The 18,950-nt window shown below is 44.8% G+C and overlaps 1 protein-coding gene across 27 annotated transcripts in view; it reads right to left on the reverse strand.

Annotated features, from left to right (window-relative positions):
• Positions 1-18,950, reverse strand: part of ZNF384 (zinc finger protein 384) — a 29,092-nt gene continuing 10,142 nt past the window's right edge. For 21 of the 27 annotated variants that reach the window (XM_074809980.1, XM_074809994.1, XM_074810042.1 and 18 more), the window contains 6 exons: positions 17,932-18,012; positions 10,583-10,807; positions 9,749-9,931; positions 8,840-8,918; positions 7,463-7,621; positions 1-7,304 (listed from right to left, as the gene is read on the reverse strand). In XM_074809980.1, the coding sequence (XP_074666081.1) occupies positions 7,029-7,304; positions 7,463-7,621; positions 8,840-8,918; positions 9,749-9,931; positions 10,583-10,807; positions 17,932-18,012 (1,003 nt within the window). In that variant the 3' untranslated portion in view covers positions 1-7,028. The remainder of the gene's footprint in view (positions 7,305-7,462; positions 7,622-8,839; positions 8,919-9,748; positions 9,932-10,582; positions 10,808-17,931; positions 18,013-18,950) is intronic. The other 6 variants (XM_074809986.1, XM_074810077.1, XM_074810085.1 and 3 more) reach the window with 4 other exon arrangements.

The raw sequence follows: 18,950 nt of genomic DNA on the forward strand, positions 1-18,950 counted from the left end.
GAAGTAGTCTAGAGTAGTGGTTCTCAACCTTTATTGATCTACAGATGCCTGTGTATTTTCCCTTGGAAATGTAAACATCTGCACACCAAATTTAAGCCTCCAGCTTTTCAGTTACCTTACAGACCTCTTAAATGTTGTCCAAGGACCACAAGGTGAAGGCCAGTGCTTGAGAGGGATCCTTACACACACCCCAGCAGGAGGCCTACAACTTCAGAGCCTTGTTTGGTTCCCTTTTTGCTGTAGAGGTACATATTCAACTCTTCTCTTTTAATGTTCTCAGTTCAGAGGTCCCTGCTCTGCAATTCTTTCTCTTCGGGAAAGACTAGATGTACCCACACTTCATTCGCACAAACATCAAACAATTGATCTGCAGCACTTGACCCCAAGGTGGTTAATCAGCTTTACAAATGAAAGAGGATGGCAAAGGCCCCAGATTATAGCTGTGTCCATGTTCCAAAAACATACCCTAATTCAGTAGCAAAACTAGGCATAGACTCTAGTTCTTTGGTGTCACGATTTCTTTTCTTGCAGGTTTTTTTTTTTTCCCATTCATTACATAGACACTACATGAAATCGAAATGTTTGTTGGACCAAGTTACTACATCTCTCTAGTACTCTGGTGTTCTACTATACAGAAACAAGAAACCATGCACACAAATGTAATCTGTTGTACCTGAAATGACGATTGAACAGGTACCTATCTTGTAGTTAAGGAAGTGTACAGAGCAATTTCATTCTATGTTCTGAAACTGCACTAGTAAACTTGGGCAGCTTTCAGGTACATTACCTGCAAAATATTGGAAGAAAATCCTAAACATGATATATATCCTTTAGTTGATATAAAGATGATAAAATAATCAATAAAAATATAGAAGACAGGCAGAATCTCATAATTATATTCTATATTAGGAAGAAAGTTGGATGATGTAGACAAATCTGTGAAGCAATGAAATATTACCTATTGCCAATGAGATTTAGGAAGATGTTTTGTTCTACCCATTAAATAAAACATCCTAAAAGTTGCATAGCTAGAAACTGACAATCAATAATTTTAAAAGAATTACCTGGCAAACAGATGGAAGCAATGGGCTTTCTTTTCCAAACAACTTTGGAGCTCTGAATGTGTTCCAGAAGACCAGCAAATACTTTCACTTAAAAAGTATTTGAAAAGTAAATGGGATCATCCAGGTTGTTGTAAGACAGTTAATCTAACACTGATTTGGCAGAATCACAGTGTAATTGATAGGGGCTGCACTCAGCTAAGAAAAGAAACATAATGCTATTTGTTTTAATTTAAAGAAAAAGATCTCATTAAAAGAACTACATGTCCTTTTATGGCAATGTAAGTTTGGTGGCTCAAGATAACCATCTAGGTCTAATGTAGCAAGACTTCTCACTGAACACTGACACAGCCTGGTCATTCATAAAGAAGAAAGGCAGGCAAAAGAGAAGTACTACGTGATGGAGCCAAGCCTTATTGTGAGACACCTAAACCAGCTCAATTTAATTTAGCTGTTTGGAAAGATGAATACAGTGACTTGATCATGGTCTGTAATTCATTACAAAAGAAAAAAAGACTTCCTAGAGCAGAAGACTTTAATGTACTGAACAAAGGCATAACAAGACCCTATGGTTAAAAAAAGAAAAAAGTGGTAAAATAGAATGGCAGTTTTAATGGCAATGATAACCAACAAAAACCTCTAATAAGGGACACGGTTGATTAACCATAAGGCTTTAAATTATTAAAATCTTAAATCTTTCTTGAAGATTTAACTGAATTATAGACCAGCAATACTATCATTAGTCACGGCTGAGATTCAGTTACTGTTTGTGGGTGACTTTTCTAAATGATTTCCAGCCTACATGATGTTTCTTTTTAAAGCAACAATAATTTGCAAAATCCAGCTAAGAACAGACAACAAATTCAGTAAAGGACAAGAAGAAAAAGTGCTACCACCTTCCAGCAAAGATACAAGATGCAACCTAATACAGAACTCCATACTCATTGTGAAGTCTTCTTGGGTACAGACATACAAAAACAAATGGACTGGCATCACAAAGAAAATGCAGGGTCACAGAATTCAGGGAGCTGACAAGGAAGGACCACAGGATCTTGTTAGAGAATCTTCCACTCTTGTGAGTGGGAGTTAAATAACTGAGCCATTGTTGGCCTGAGTGCACAAAGCTGAAAAGCTGCAGACTGTGGAATCTGAGGCTTCATCTCAGCAAGGAAGGATTTTGTATAGATGTTACATTTTGCATCCCACAGGTAGCAACTATACTTTTTAAACCACCTGAAGCACTTTTGAGTACATTAAACAGTCTTCGGAATCCAAAGAGGAAGACCTAATCCAAACTCAAATAAGTGACAACGGTAATAAGAGTAAGATATCTTCAATTATTTCTACACCAGCAACAGGAGTCTGGGTAAACAGAGACGTAAAATTCTCACTGATGAGAAAAAAAGAGGCCTGGAATAAAGTGGCATTTCTGAAACTCAATGAGAAAGTCCCTTAGTGAAAAATCATTAGTTTCTTCCTGGGCAACAGTAAAAGCTATAGGTTTAGCAGCAAACTGCACAAACACAAGCAGTAATACCTTTGAAATAACTGGCAATACAGGAATTGTACAGCCTTAAATACATATGGATCCCCGTGCTAGGTAGCAGATTCCAAGAAGGGGAAGGATAGCAGACATTAGAAAACAACACATCAAACCAGGGGCTAGGAAAGGTGATTTCAAGCACCTTTAACACATCAAATGAAAAACCACTGCAGGGAATTTTAACTTGTGAGCCATTCCCTGAGGAATTCAACCAGTCAGCAAAACATCTTTTCAACTTTTAAAACTGTAGCTTTCTTAACACAAGACACTGCACCCAAAACAAGTCCATGTTTCAGACTTCAAGGTGATGCATACAAGACAAGATAATAACCTGAGTGAAACTGGCAATTTTGTCCTGTTCGTATGGAATATGGACAAGCAGAGGAGAGCCACAAGCAGTAATAAACCTGTGCTGAGTCTGTACTAATTTCCGAGGTGAGCAAAACTACAAACTGAGTTGTCCATGAGAAAAAAAAAAATAAGGCAGAAAAATGTGAATGAAACTCTTCTGTAAGAAAAATTTATTATGTGGCCAAAAAAGCCCTAATTCCACAACCAAGAAAGAGGAAAACTTTTGGTAAAAGCTCATCCTGGGTTCGGTGAGAAAGTCTGTGAGCAGGAAGAAACAATTTAAAAAAGACAAACCTGAAACATAACACACAGAAAAGAGGAAGGCCAGACAGCAACCGACATAAATTAGACATAAAATAGAGAAAACCGTTAAGGAAAGCTTTGTGGCTAGCAAAACTACTGGCAATAGGAAAGGGATTTTGGATCTTTCATTCCTTTCTTTAAATAAAAAAAATAACCAAAGAAATCTTACTAATAGTACTGATCCATGCTAGATAAAAATGGCGAAAATGCTAGTGACGCAGAACAGGGGAAATCAGTCAACAAATACTTCCAATTCCATATTCAGAAAGAAACTGGATGTGGCAATCATACGAAAATAGCAACCTCTATCCAGTACCTTAGTATCAAAGTAGGAGATTAGACAACATCTACCAGGGATGTATATTTTTAAGTCAGCAAAGAAACAGGAGTCCTAAAAGAGCTCACTAACAAGCTCTCTAGCCCATTGATTCTGATTTTAATTAAACTTGGGATATTAGAGAAATACCTTAAGACATTCATGAAGGTATTCCCAAACGGCAAGTGAAATGACTCAATGTCAAAATTATGGAAAAGCTGTTGAGATGAAGAATGAGTGAATGAAAAATAACACCTATATCCCAAAGATTTTATGAAATGCAGGTTTTGTAGAAAAAAGGAGAAGAAAAACCCCAAACACTAATTTCATTTTTAGATGACATCATTATACATTTGGTTTAACAAAGGGGACTGCATAGGTGCAACATACTTAAAATTTTTTGTAAGGCATTGACCTAGCACCATAAGTCAAAAAGATTTACTGTACATGATCACATACTAAGAGGATTAAGAAATGCCTAGCCTGCAAGTCTCAAAAAGAAGCTAATAAAAAGTTGCACTGAATGATGCTTTTCAAGTTAGTGTAGGTCAGATGCAATATAGCATTTTCAACCTGGATCTGAAAGTAAAAAACAACAACTGATACAGTTTGCGGGTGACAAAACTGGGAAAGCGGCGAGCAACCTGGTGCATCAGTAAGCCAGGTCCATTCACACAAACTGGACTTAGATACAGCCTCACGTTAAGTATCTAGGAAATAAGAACTCAGACCATACCTTTAGAAAGGGGGAAACGCTATCACGGAAAGCTGAGGCTTCGGATGATGATCTAGGGGTCACACCAGACAAGCAGCTAACGTGAGCTCCTGTATAATGCTGCGAGAAAAGGGCGAACGCAATCCTCTGCAGACTTAAGGCAAAGGGCAGGGGGACCTTGTCCATGGCACTGGGGCTTGAACACTCAATTCCGAAAGGAACGTTTTCACAAGGTACTGAAAAATTTGACAAGATGTAGAAAGAAAAGACAAGAATAATTCACGGGCTGGAGGAAATCCCTTACAGAGGAAGATTTAAGGGGTCCCATCTATTTAGCTTGTCAAATAGTGGATTGAGAAGTGACATTACAATGTTTAAATACCAGTCCAGGGGAAAAAGCCCCACTGTGCTCTAAGGCTCTCTGAATTGGCAGGATGGACGTATCCAGACTAGCAACTGGAAGTCAAAGCCAAGCAGATCCAAAGGAGAAATTGGGCTTAAGTATTTAAACAGTGAGAACAAAAAGCCCTTGCAACAGGCTACCAACAGAAGGGATTCTCTCTGTCCCAGTGCCTCAAAATCAAGCCAATGCATTTTGTCAACACGTATTTCAAACACACATTAGTTCCTGGGGCTCAAATACAGGACAAATGGGTGAAATGTCACCTGTGAAATGCAGGAGTCAAACCAGACAGCTTCTTCTAGCCTAACCTATGGATCTACAAAACACTCCAACCGTTTGTGGCCAACCGTGGTGACTAAACGCAAAGAAAAAGGTTTCTGCCACAGGCTCCACAGGTGTAGAGCACAGAGGGCAGAGCTCCTCGCTTTCCCTCTGTGAATCTCAAGGCTGCCCCGAGGCAGGGATGCGCTACCCTCGCGCCGCCCGCACAGCCGCTCAGGACTCCCAGCGGCAAGATGCTCGTGCAGTGGTCTGGGGCAGGGGGAAGGAACACACGTCACAGGGGCACGGTGCTCACGGCAGCACCTTCAAGGAGCCTTTTACACCAATTTATTTCTATACAAGGTGGTTAAAAAAAAAAAAAAAGCCCCTATTTGTTGTTCATACAGAAGTCTGGGATTCTATAGGCTTTGGGTGGGTGATTGATTTTAAATCCCAACAATACGTGCTTTTTCCCTTGCCTTCTCATTCTCTTCCGAGTCAGCCTCCATGATCCAAAGAAACTAACAAGTGACACACAAGACTAGCAGTCATGTGGACCAATAAAAAAAAAGGGGGGGGGGGAAGGAGAATTGAAGACGAAGAGAAAGGGAAAAACAAACGAAGATTGAAAATAAAAATTCGCCAGGATAATGCGTTTTATAAACACAGAGATAGAAACAGTTACAGCAAGGACAGAGCGGGCCAGGGGTGGGGAATAGATATTTATATATATATATATATATAAATTCAAGGGGCCTTCAGTTTATTCTTGTTGGCTCCCCCTTCTCATTAGATTGGTCTCTCTGTGGGGATCTTCATCCCCTTCTCTCCACTGTCCACCTTTTGGGGATTCTCTCCCATGACCAGGGTCCAGAAGAGGCCACCATTGCCATGTGAGTCCAGCCCGTCTTGGCAAGAGGGATCCTGGGAGAGCACTCTGCCGGGAGGTGAGCAGGAGAAGCTAGCCTTTCCCTGCCTCCTGCCGGCTCCTTGAAAAGACTGGTCTATTCCTCCTCCTCCTTCCCTTTGGGGAACTGGGGGCAGGACAGGCATGTGAGAGTCAGAACTGCTGTCGTTCCGCCTTTCGGGAAAGGGAGTAGAGAGAAGGGTGATGATTATTTTGGCAGTCTCTTACCCTCCCTCCAGTTGCTTTTTGGTTTGTTGTTGATGCCTGCAGGCTTTTCTGAGGAGGTAGGGGGGGCGGGAAGCAGGAGGGAGAGGAGGAGGAGTACAAGCTGCTAGGACATCATCCGCAACGGGCAGGAAGAGCATTGAGCAGGAACCCACATTCCTACAGGGCCTTGGCCATCGTGCTGCTCAGACAGCTGGGAGAGAGAGGCAGCAGCCAGTTCAGACAGACTCCTCTCTATTGCTCTCCACCAGGGGAGGAGAAAGAGTGCAATACTCCACAGCCCTCAGGCAACGTAGGCACCTGTCCAGCCCAGAGAACATGCCTCACCTCTCCCCCCTCACCGGTCTCACCTTCCACCAGGGAGAAGGTTTCTCCCATCCAGTCCCTGGGGCAGGACGAGCGACCCCTCCTCCCTTTCACAAGCAGGAGGGACAGGAATGGATATTTCTCTCTTAGACACTCAAGGAAATCCTCAAAGAACCCCATCCAGCTGTGAACCCTGCCACATTCTTCTGTGGCCTGCTGAAAGCATGTGTCCGAGCCCCTGTACGTACAAGGACCATCTCTCCATCCCATCCACCATGCATGTCTCGACATGCACCCCCCCTTCATACGCATCCTACAGTGAGAGAGAAGGCAAAATGGGGGCCTTTCTTTGGGTTTGAAAGGAGGGGCTCTTGCATGAGGAAGTGATCCCAGCACAGGAAAGGGGCTCTTGCACAAGGAAGCATCCTCCTACCAGGCAGGCTGTTGCACAGAAGGAGCACCCCCTTGAGACAGGCTGTTGTTCAAGGGGCTGCCATGAACAGGGTTACACGGCCAGAAGAGGCTGTTGCAGGAGGAGAGGCCGGAGACTGTTGCACGAGGAGGGCCGCTGCACAAGCGGTGCCCCTGGGCGCAGGCTATGCACAAGAGGCTTTCTGCTCCCTGGGTTGAGGTCTCTCTAGGAGCTGGAGAGGTGCTCCACTTGGATGGCGCTGGTGCTGACAGTGAGGCAGATGTCCTTGTGATGCTCTGAAGTCTTGTAAGGAGTCAGGTCAAAGGAGCACTGAGGGGGAGGGTTGGGTTGGTTAGTGTCTCCAGAAGGGCCCCCTGCTGCCCCCCCGCCCTGCGGCTGGAAGTGCTGCTGCTGCTGAGAGGCCTGGGCTTGCGCCTGAACCACCTGCTGCTGGGGGTCAGGGATGTTGTGTTTCCGCATGTGCTTCATCAGGTACGTCTCCTGCAACGGGAAGAACGGTGTCAGAGGAGAGACGTTCGAAAAAGCCAAAGCCAGTGGGGAGGGACACGACAGCTCAGGGGGCTGCTCCTGTTAAGATCTGGAAGAGCTACTCCCTGGGAAGCATGTCCGCTTCTGCTAACCCCCAGGGCAGCACTCACCGAAGTGTAGGCCCGGCTGCAGATGGAGCAGGTGTAGACCTTGGCGTGTTTCACCGTGTGTGTAGCCAGGTGTACCTCCAACGAGGCAGCATCCGTGTACGCACGGTGGCAGTTGTGGCACTTGAAAGGTTTGTCTTTGTTGTGCTGCCGTCTGTGGGACTGGGAGGCGGTAGCAGGGTGGAGGAAGGGAAAGGAAGCGCAGGGAAGGGAGCAAGGATTAGTGCTGGAAGAGGCTTTACCTCTGACACCCACTTCCAGCAAGGCCACAAGCTCCCTTGGCCCCCCCACCCCACCTGCTGTGGGAGGTGTGCCTGGCTCCAGCCCATCACATCTTCCCCACAGATGCCCTCTTTTTTCTCAGGCATACTAGGCATTTGAAAAGCGGAGTCTCCTAACTCCCCATGACCCCCATCTTCTCAGTCTCCACTCAACTCTTTCTCACTCTTTTCCTTTTCTCTCCTCTTCTGCCTCCCTAGATATTTGCTCTCCCCCCATCTGTCGCTGCCCTTCAGGGCATGATCTGCTTTAGCTACTCACAGACGTTTACAGCTCTTTGCCTTTTGGCACACCCTGCAGTTCACAGAATCACAGAATCATCTCAGTTGGAAAAGACCTTGAAGATCCTCCAGTCCAACCATTAACCTCACACTGACGTTCCCAACTCCACCAGATCCCTCAGCGCTGGGTCAACCCGATTCTTCAACCCCTCCAGGGATGGGGACTCCCCCCCTGCCCTGGGCAGCCCATTCCAACACCCAACAACCCCTTCTGCAAAGAAATACTTCCTAAGAGCCAGTCTAACCCTGCCCTGGCGCAGCTTGAGGCCATTCCCTCTTGTCCTGTCCCTTGTTCCTTGGTTCAAGAGACTCATCCCCATCTCTCTGCACCCTCCTTTCAGGCAGTTGTAGAGGGCGATGAGGTCTCCCCTCAGCCTCCTCTTCTCCAGACTAAACATCCGCAGTTCAAGAGACAGTTCCCCAGTTCCCCTCCTCCAGGATACTGCAACAGGACACACCACCTCTGCTTCCCTAAATCCCTATACTTATGCCCTCCATTTCATTGTAAAACAAAAACTCTTGCCCCAGCTAAGTTAGAAAACTGCAGAACAGATGGGAGTACCTTTATCAAGGCCTCACCGCTTTCAAGTCAAGTTTACAAGATGCAACTGTTTATGTGACTTCTTTGGGTCACTAGTACCACAAAAGCCAGGAATCTCTCCCCTGCCCAGGGCTTCAACAGCTTTTCTGTATTCTTTCAGTATCCTCCCAGCTGCCCCAATTTCTCTATCTCCTCCACCACAGGCAAGGAGCCTCTCCTCCCCCTTGACAGCTGCCCTTGCCACCCTCACTGGTGAGCAGGACAAGCCCAGCCCCTTACCTGCAGGTTGGAAAGCTGGGTGAAAGCCTTTTCACACCCAGGGTGAGCGCATTTGTAGGGTCGGTCCCCGGTGTGGATGCTGTTGAGGAGGAAGAGCACAAATGGGAGGCAGTGAGCAGGCAGGCAGGACAGACTGCCAGGGCCTGATGCTGGGATCAAATCTCACAGCCACTCAGGAGAGCAGGGAAGGGGGATGATGTTGCCTCCAGATGTTGTTCTATCTGGACAGAAAGAGCTCTGCCCAGCTCCTGTGTCCAGCTAGAAGTTAGACAAGATAGGCAGTCAAGCAGATTTGAGAGTGACTAGGACTGAGGAGCAAGAGCTTGTGAATGCCTGGCCAGCTTGGCACGTGGGCCACCTGGAAATGGGTTGGGAAGGGGTCTGGAGGTCCAGGCTCCCTACTCCGCACCCAGGAGTCCCACATGACCAAGAGGAGTCTGTTCTCTTGCTTCCGCAGTACCAAGAAAGCAGCTCTGTTCCTTCTCAGGATAGGCACTCCAACACTTTTCCCTTCGCATTATCAGGCTGAGATCACCTACAGCGTTTTATCTGTCCCTGTCCCCCTGCAATGCCAGGAGAAGCTTCCACACGCTCAGTCCAACCCCCATGGTGCCAGGCTGGGATCCCCTACGGCCAATGCCTCTCTCTATCGCTCTCTCTCTCTGTGCCCCCCGCGGTGCAAGACCAAGGATCCCCAGGGACAGCACGTGCCCACCTCAGCCCTGACGTGGTCAGTGTCTCCTGCGCAGCCTCCACTCCGTCCACTCTGGTTGGGGTCACCTCCTTCCGAGGGTGCAGCCGGCCGCGTTCCCCGCCCGCCCCCCGCATGCTTGGCGCGCGTGCTCCACAGGTGCATGCCGGCAGCGCGGGGGGGCCAGGGCCAGGCCCCCAGCCTCCTCTGGCCCTTACCGTGTGTGCTGCTGCAGGTGGGAGAGCTGGCGGAAGGCCTTCTGGCAGTAGCGGCAGGTGTAGGGCTTGGCCCCCGAGTGGATGCGGAGGTGCTGGGCCAGGTAGGATGTGTTGGCGAAGCTCTTGGAGCAGTGAGGACACTTGTGCGGCTTGACAATCGCCGTGTGGAGCTTGGAGTGGATCCTGCCGAAGAGGAGGAGGAGCAGCAGCAGTTGGACATGACCGCCATCTGGCTAGTGCTGATGGAATGAGGGCACAAAGGGGGTGGGACAGCACCACGCTATCTGCTACACGGAGGAACTCCAAACACGGCACGAGCTCACTCTGTCTCAAACCGTGCTCCCCTTGGATTCAAGAGACCATGGTCTGTCCGCACCGGGGGAGGATCCAGAGAGAGGAACTATAGAGTTTGGACTGAGGGGCATTGGCAGAGCTGTGTGTGGGAAGCCTACGGCTGAAATAGCAGGGGGGCTGCAAGCCTGGACTGAGACGTTTGGCAGAACTACGCTGGGGTGACAGGGAACAGTCCTCCTACGCCCACTCTACTCTCACTCTGACACAACCAGCCCTACCTCCTGTCAGAAAACATCACTCCATTGCAGATGCCCCTTAGGGTGAGCAGCGCTAACCTCTGTGCACACCCAGCCCCTCACAGCAAGCGACAAGTCTCACGTGTCGGATACCGCTGCTGCCGGTTTGTCGTGTACAAGACCTGACCAGCCTGCAGAAAACAGCGAGGTCTCCCCAGGCAGTCGCCCACTGAGGGTGCTCACAGCATGCTGGGATGACGGCAACATGCAGTGCGGAGGGCCCCCAGCCTCCTCTGGCCCTTACCGTGTGTGCTGCTGCAGGTGGGAGAGCTGGCGGAAGGCCTTCTGGCAGTAGCTGCACGTGTAGGGCTTGGCCCCTGAGTGGATGCGAATGTGCTGGGCCAGGTAGGAGCTGTTGGCGAAGCTCTTGGAGCAGTGAGGACACTTGTGTGGCTTTGTCTCCGTATGGGACTTGGAGTGGATCTGCATCTCCGACTTGGAGTAGAAGGTCAGCGAACACATCCGGCACCTGGGACCGGGGCGAGGGGAAGAGACAGCGTCACACGGGGGCAAGCCCCAACACGTATCAACTCTAACTGGATGGGGTCTTCCACACTGAGTGAAGAAGGGACGTTTTCTCACTAGGTGGTTCTGGGGAGGTTTCTCCCGGGGACACTGTGCTCGGCTGCGAGTACTCCAGCCCCAGGGGGACAAACTTAAGCTAGGAACTGGCTGAAGAGACCAAATGGTAACTTGCAGCCAGACAAGTAAAGGTCTTGGAATAATCAAAGAGGTTAATTTATTAGGCTTAAAAGGGAGACAGGGCAGCGCTTCAGAAGTTTTCCAACAGCAATCTGAAGGGGACAGGCATAATAATTCCCAGACAAAAACCACTTTGTTCATCTATGATTTATTTCAGTCAAAAAAAGGTTGGAAAACCTGGAAATCCCAGGTTAAGGTTCATCTTCATAATAAAACTTAATTCCATGTACTGCACAGTCTGCAAAAGCAGTTATGACCAAACCCATTTAACTCTGCTCCCATTTTCAGAGAAGACACTCGAGTATTTAGAATACAAAATGCTGAGAATAACAACAGTGCTGCTTTCCTAGCGGTTCTCACAAAGGTACTCTGGATATCAAATGTGGTATTTCATTGGTCTAATGGGCTTTCATCATTTCAACCTTACTGATGTGATGCAAAATGTTTTGTCTAGGAGTTTGGATCCATCTGTTCCCATAATGATCAGAAACGTATTTGGTAACACACAGACTCTTTGAAGAGGAAGAAGCAGTTGGCATCTATCTGCTATGGATGCTGCTGTTAAAAATGTTCCTCCATCATGACACCAGGCTGTTAAGAGAAGCTTGCACTGTTTTACAATTCAAGATGGTAAAAGCTTTTGTGGTTGATAATTTGACAGAGAGATAGAAGCTGCATCCAAGTTACTGGACTTTTTTTTTTTTTTCCAAATGTGTGCCAACCAAGGGGCAGAGTTAAGGTTTCTCTGAACTTAGTTTTTCCATTTGCAGACTTTTCAATTAAGCAAGACAAAATTGAACCTGCACTTGGAACTTCCAGGGTCACATTTGAGAGAAAAAAATGCCACCCAGAAGAAGTCTGGCTAACGGGAATTCAACCTTCACATCAGGTTGACTTATGTTTTTGTCTGGGAATTTCCTCACATTTTACAAGTGTTTACAAAACTGCTCAGTGACACAAGTCTCTACAGGTATTACAAGCCACAGAGAGTTGATCCTGCTCTTCCCCATATCCATTTCCTCCCAGGAGGATACTTCATGACATCTATTATTGTGACTATTTATGTTGGAGCCAGAAGCTTTATGAAGTGTGCAGTCTGATTAGCATATGTAATGTAGACAGTATTTATCCAGCACCTACCTTAACCTCCACAGGCCCTTCCAAGCCACAGCTTGATTTTAAGCCCTTTAACTGGAAGCCATGCCTCCCTAGCATTCTACCACGCATCTGCTGTAACACTTTTTCCTCTCCATCACTGCTCTTTTGCATTCATTATCATCTCTAATAGTTGTTTCCATGTTTCCTACCTTCATCTTTCTCTTAATCCACTTTAATTGCAAACCCTAACAGAAAATGCAAGCTAAATACATCCTTACATAAATCCCCCCTCACACACACACACCAATCCCTTCTGGAATCAACAAACAGAAGCAATTTGGCTGTTTATCCCTAGGTCTATTAGAGATACGAGGAGTAAAAAGGAACATCAGAATCATCTTTTTAAAAAAGTAGCTCTTGGTTTATAAACCCGACTACCTCCGAACATTTGTGCAGTCTGTTCCAGACTTTCCAAAATGTTTAAAGCTAGGCTTCAATACAGCATATGCATTTTGCAGTCATCGAGTCATACTTACAGGATGAGGATTGCATCCTTGAAAGCAGCAATGCTAGAAAGAACTTTGAGGTGAATACTGAACTGAAAAATACCCCTGAGTCGGCAAGTCCAGTCTCCTGCTAATGCAAGCTCCTTCTCAGCAGATGCTTACTTCCATTACTCTCAATTGAACTCTGTTCCACAATATCAGCCCTCTGATAAGGAACCATTCAATTGAGAACGAGCTCCTAGTGCGATGCTGTGCTAATATGGCTAACCAAACCAAAGGGGAATAGCAGGTATCATTTTTGTAAACAGGAATGGTGCGACTATTCTTGCAACAGCACATCTAATTCTGAAGCCCATGTAGCCAACAATTATTGAGAAACTCAGACAAGTTCATCAAACCTAAAGAATGATGGCATGTGGAAAATTGGCTTCTCAGTAAAGATTCCCTGAGCCCAGTCTATCTAGGTTTGCAGAAAAGCTTAGAAGATAGCTTGGTCAACACCCACATAAATCTGTGTAGGGAGAAAGATATCAATTACTAGGGGCTTGTTTTATGAGCAAAGAAAGGTATAATGAGAAGCAATAATTGACAGTAGAAGTTAAAAAAATCCAAGAGGAAATAGGATCTTTCCAATCATGAGAATAATGCATCTTTGGAACAATGCTCGGAGGCTATAGTATGGTTTCAATCACTTGGCTCCTACAATCAATATTTTGAGAATCCAGCTACCTTTCTGAGAGAAATTTCTTTCTAAAAGTTTTGCTTTAGTTTAAATACAATGCTGGGCTCTAACCTCTTCTGTGCTGTACACGTGACTATATATTTTAAACAGCCTATTCTGTTCTGAAAAATTCATGAACTTTACTATGTCATCAAGTCTAAGTAGTCCCATGCATTAAATCTGTAGTGCCATAAAGCCATCTACTTTGTTTTCCATAAGTAAAGGAAAGAATGCACAGAAGTTATTTGCTTTGTCAGGTATCTGCCTTCAGGTCAGAAATTCCCTAAAATAAACTTTAATGAAGAGAAACAGACTGAACATCCTTTTCCATTTTCGAAATAAAATTGTAAAGAAGGTATCTTAAAACCTCTCTGGCACTTGCATAAAAATGGAAGATAAATCTGACTGTTAGCAAAAACATCCCCCTCCCCGCCCCCCAACCCCTCTTGTCTGAATTTAGCAGCCATAGACATTCCAGTATTGTTTTTCAAACAACATTTAAAAAGAAAGTCTTGCAAGGGCTCATTTTCCAATCATCTAATTAGCATCAGCCCTGAGAGAGCAAGAATGTTATGTAGCATTAACAAATTCATGAGCCTTAGGAGTTAAAAAATACCCTGGAATATAGCAGAAAGCTGCATTTCAGAGAGTTTTGTATTGTGTGGTATCAGGCATTTTCAAGGGAACAAATGATCCATTTAATTAAGGGCTTCGCATTCTGCCTCAGACAACATCAAATATTAAAGGGGAAGATGCAATCAGCCCTCTAGTGGGCAAATATGGATCCAAAAAATGTTAAATCTATATGGATAATGAGAACATTGCATCTGACACCGGCAGCGTTTCAGTATTGTACTTCAGTGAAACTCTCCTGGCTGGGGAGAGGAAAAGTTGGGAATGCTCCTTGCTAAGCATGAACAAAACGCTATATGAAATAATTGATTTTTTTTCCCCTCTGTTTAATATCCATTTTTAATCTTTTCTCCCCACTGTGCTTCTAAACTACCACCACTTTCATTGTATTCTTTCTGAGAGCAAGTAACAGAAATGACTGCAGCATTCCCATTGACAGTGTGACACAACATCCCTACAGCTGCTTGTTATGGCTCTGCAAATTTAGACAGCCTAGAAGAACATATTCTTAATAACACAGAGGTTCATATAAATAGTTAATTTAGTATCCAGCCATATGCCAGAGATCAGAAGTAACCCTTTCCAATGTTTACAATCCTTTCTTTTTATAGGGAATCTGCAGGGAAATAAAGTGAGACATTCAGAGAATGTTCATGTTAGACAGAAGCACCCTCAAAAAATCATGAAATGCCAGTAAAAGGTGGATGTACAATTCTAATTCTGCTCCCATATGAAAGTCATCACGATGAGTCATAAACAAAATGATGCTTATAGCAACTAGACTACAACTCTGTGGCACACAGGGCCATTTTTTTTCCACTTTTCATGGAATGTTCCGCCTCATTCATCAGATGCTGTTATGAGATAAAATACCATCTGAAATACCAGCTCATAGTAAAATCTGCCTAATGTGGATTAACAGCATTTTTCAATCAAGTGTTTAATTAATCAGTATCACAGTTGTGAAAACTATGTAAGCTTTCACATGGCTTTGAGAATTCAAATTCCTAGTATCTACTGAGATTAGTCTTAGAAGTTAATTGAGCCCTTGCTCCTTGTGTTAGGCTACAAATACAAGTTAGATCACAAGTTTAAAAAAAAAATCATCAAATCAGGAAGGTCTGAAGCTAAACTAGATGGTAAGAGTAAGTTTAGGCTGTCAGATTCAGCAGTTCATTTAGCAAGGAAAGAAATGTACTGCCTTTGCAATGCAGAGTTAATGAAGTAACTAATGCAAGCAGAGCATAATAATGGATGCACAGTTCGTGATAAATGCCAATTTAACCCTTGCATGCCCTGATTTTTTTTTTTAAACCTGAAGTTAAACATTGTCTTGCTAATATTTTGTAAGAGGCAAGGGAAAGGAGACAGAACTAACATCCAAGACACACAGCTCAAAAACTCTGGTAAGACCTAAATAAAGCCAGCAAGTATGAAGATGCCAAATGAAAGCATATGAATTGTACCTCTGCTTTCACACTTCTACACCCAGCATCAATTCCTATTCAAAAGTTAACACTCCTCTTCCATTTACCAATTTGCACTACCGGCATGTATACTCTCAAATCTATCAGCTACGCTCAGAGATCTTAGTCAACTTGTTTTCACAGTCCTTCAGTCACTCGGTGGCTTGGTAAGGCATACTCTCCTGGCAAGGCAGCAAGTTTTTAAATGCTCTCACCATACAGCACTCTTCCAGTTCTCAGATTTGAGGGCATTCCTGCATTTTGTCTATTCTTCCAAATGATCTTAAAAATACCAGACCCAGAATTGTGGTATTTCAGCATGCTTCACAAGTTGCCTGTCTTCTTTTAATGACTCCAGCATTTATGCTTTTAACAGTTGGGTTTTACCCTCTTCTGTCACAGCCTCGCACTTGGAGCTCACATGATGTCACTTAATTCCTGAAAGTCTTTTTCACAGTCATTGCTTTCCAGGATACTGTTTCCCCATATTCCTTATCTTTAGATCAAAGACATTCAATAGTATCCAACAGGACACTTTGTCTGATACTGTTTTCCACTGTGCCCAAACACCTAGGCCTCAATCCCTGACTGCTGGAGGAGTCACGCAGTATTACCCAAAAGGCTAAGTCTTCCATTAGGCTGTATTAAAATACATTTTGCTTCAATAGTTCCAATTTAACAACTACATAAACCTTCGCTGTTGAGTTTGGGGGGTTTTTAGCTATCCACCAGCATTGCTTCTATCTGCAAGTTATCAGCCATGACTTTCCGTGGACCTCCACATCATTGAACATCAGGCCTAAGACCTTGCCTACCATTTTTTTAATCACCATTAGCATAGAAGACCAACAAACCAATAAAACACAGCAAGGTGTTTCCTAGTATAGTGATAACATGCAAAAGCTAAAATTAAAAGACTACAAAAGGCCCATGAGAAAGCATTAGCAAATTTGGAAACACCAGAATTAAGGTCATCTACGTCACCATAATTTGGCTCTGCAATGCAGGTGCGTTCTGATACAGACTTATTGACTGTTTCCACAAAACTGCATCCTTATTATGTTGCACAGACAGATACTTAACAAGCAAGTGTTCAGTTTTTTTCATCACCACTCTATGTACAGCCTCAAGCCTCATCGACCACATGCAATTCGAACCTCATGAAGCAGAATCACTCATCTGTTGTACCTTCCACAGAAGTATCAGTGCTCCATAAGCACTCATCTATTCCCACAATGTCCCTGTTTTATTTTTTCTAAGGAAAGGGAGTGACAAAAGACAGAAGAGTGAAACACATTTAAGACAGACATGCCTGCTAATTCCGAGTGGCCAAACTGATACCTGTGACCACTTTGTTTCCTTTAAAGGAAAATTCATATTATATACATTCAAATCACAGCTCCTATAGATTTCTACGCTACAGCTATGAGATGCAATGCTTCTGCAAAGCAAAACAGAGTCTGACATGTAACAGAGGACTATTCAATGATACTTGAGAAGAGATTACAGTTTTGGGAACACCAAATGTTAATTATTTCAGGATAACTGTGGTCATTTTTAGCCTGTGGCAAATGCAAATCCACTGAAGACTAGACCTAACTCGTATTTGCACACTCGTCAAGCCAAGATTATCTGCAGGCCATATGGCTGTAGGGTACCATAGCAAATCTGTTGCAGAGGCAAGCATAACCTACAGTTCTTCAGACTAGCAGTCAAATACCTTCCTCAAAACATCCTTTCCTATTCTGCAACCCCATGTCAATGTATTATTATTTTTTAAAATAAAACACTCCTTTCAGGTTCTCTGAGTAAACATGCAGGACTCCAATGGGCCATGATGTACACAATAACTACAATCACATAATCAAGGATGGTATCAAAGTGCATTGACTCAACAGGGCCAAATTAAGGTGTGATCAGATAAGACCTTCAACAGAATAGTTTCAAAGTTCTCTCTCCCCAGTTGAAACTGTAACTGCCCCCCTCGTTCCCTTAAACACACTCATTCCATTGACATGCAAGTAACATGTACTAAAATTAAAACTCATGACTGCAGAACCCTTACTGCTAATTCCTTCTGCTTGGCACTATGACGAACTGTGCGTGTGCACACGCACACACAGAGTTACAACATCTCAGCAGAAGGGAGAGAACTTACCATAATGCAAGTTTTTACCTTATCATATCCCAAGGCATGTGGTCAGTCTTAATTCTGACATTTTCTAACCTCCAAGCACAGCGTTCACATACAAAGCAAAGCTTATGTGTACGAAGTGTGTGTGTATATATGGATATGCATGTGCACCTGTCTTCCTTAAGAGTTTTGAGTTCATAAGCCAATTTCAACCAAATCTGGAAAAGGGGTAAGGATCTTAAAGTCACCACAACTTTCATAAAAATATGCAGCTGGGGAAAGAAGAGAGACCCTCTTGGAGCCCCCTGCTGAGGGAAAGGCTAGTAAGCTCACCCTTGATTAGACATCAGAGAATCCACACAGGAGAGAGCCGCTGGAAACCAGGCTTCATTAGTTCCGCTGCTCACGGAACTACTTGTTAAAAAAAGCAAACAGAAATTCCAACATGTGGCATCACACTGACACCCATGTCGGTCATCAGCAATCTTAAGATCCACTGCACAGACCTCTGCCACTGCAGCTAGGATGATAAATGACAGCAACGGTAGTTTGTCACCTCTTTCTCGCCTTAGAGGGGGGTGAGGTTCTTTGCCAGAGGAGGTCACATTCTTGTGCTGACATCAGAGACATGGCAAAATTTAGAAATACTGGCTTTAATATTTCTAGGCTTTGGAGGGAATGTGGCCAAACTTTCTGCCTGACACTTCAAACTTAATTCCCCCTTTGCCCTCAGTCTTCTAGCCTGTTGCAGTCCCCTCTCTCCCGCACCAAGACCCAGGCCCAAGCTCTTTACCCACACACGCCAGCCTCTTCATCCTCTGCTTGCAGTGGCTCTTCCCTATTTCATTCCCTCAACCACCTAACATTTCTCTCCTCTCCCTGCACTTCTATTGGTCCACATCCCATGCTCTTGTCCCCATCAGTTCTGCTAAATCTAGGCATCTCCTCATTTTCCAGCCCCTAGCAGATCTGATTCCTTCTTTCTCCTCCCTCAGTCTTGGCCCTTCATAGCTTATCTCTGTGCCATCTCTCCCTTGCAAATAGGCTTCCCATCACACCCTCTGCTACATTCCCTATTTTGGAGGCTGTTTTTTCCTCTCTGTTTCTTTCTGATTGCCATCTCTGCTCTTTCTAGACCTCCCGGACACCATCAGCTCCCGGCCCTGCCCATCTCTCATTCTCATCCCTACTACATTTGAACCAAGCAGTTTCTTCTCACAACTTGCCTTTGTACCCACCAGAGTGGGGAGTTTCCTCTCAACACTGGGCACAAAAGACTCCCTTCTGAAGCAGAAGGAGCAGTAGTTGTGACTGAAGGAAAAGCACGCTTGGCCCTTCAGCCATAGTCTAGA

Source organism: Strix aluco, chromosome 2 (assembly GCF_031877795.1).
Source record: "Strix aluco isolate bStrAlu1 chromosome 2, bStrAlu1.hap1, whole genome shotgun sequence".
Lineage (NCBI taxonomy): Eukaryota > Metazoa > Chordata > Aves > Strigiformes > Strigidae > Strix > Strix aluco.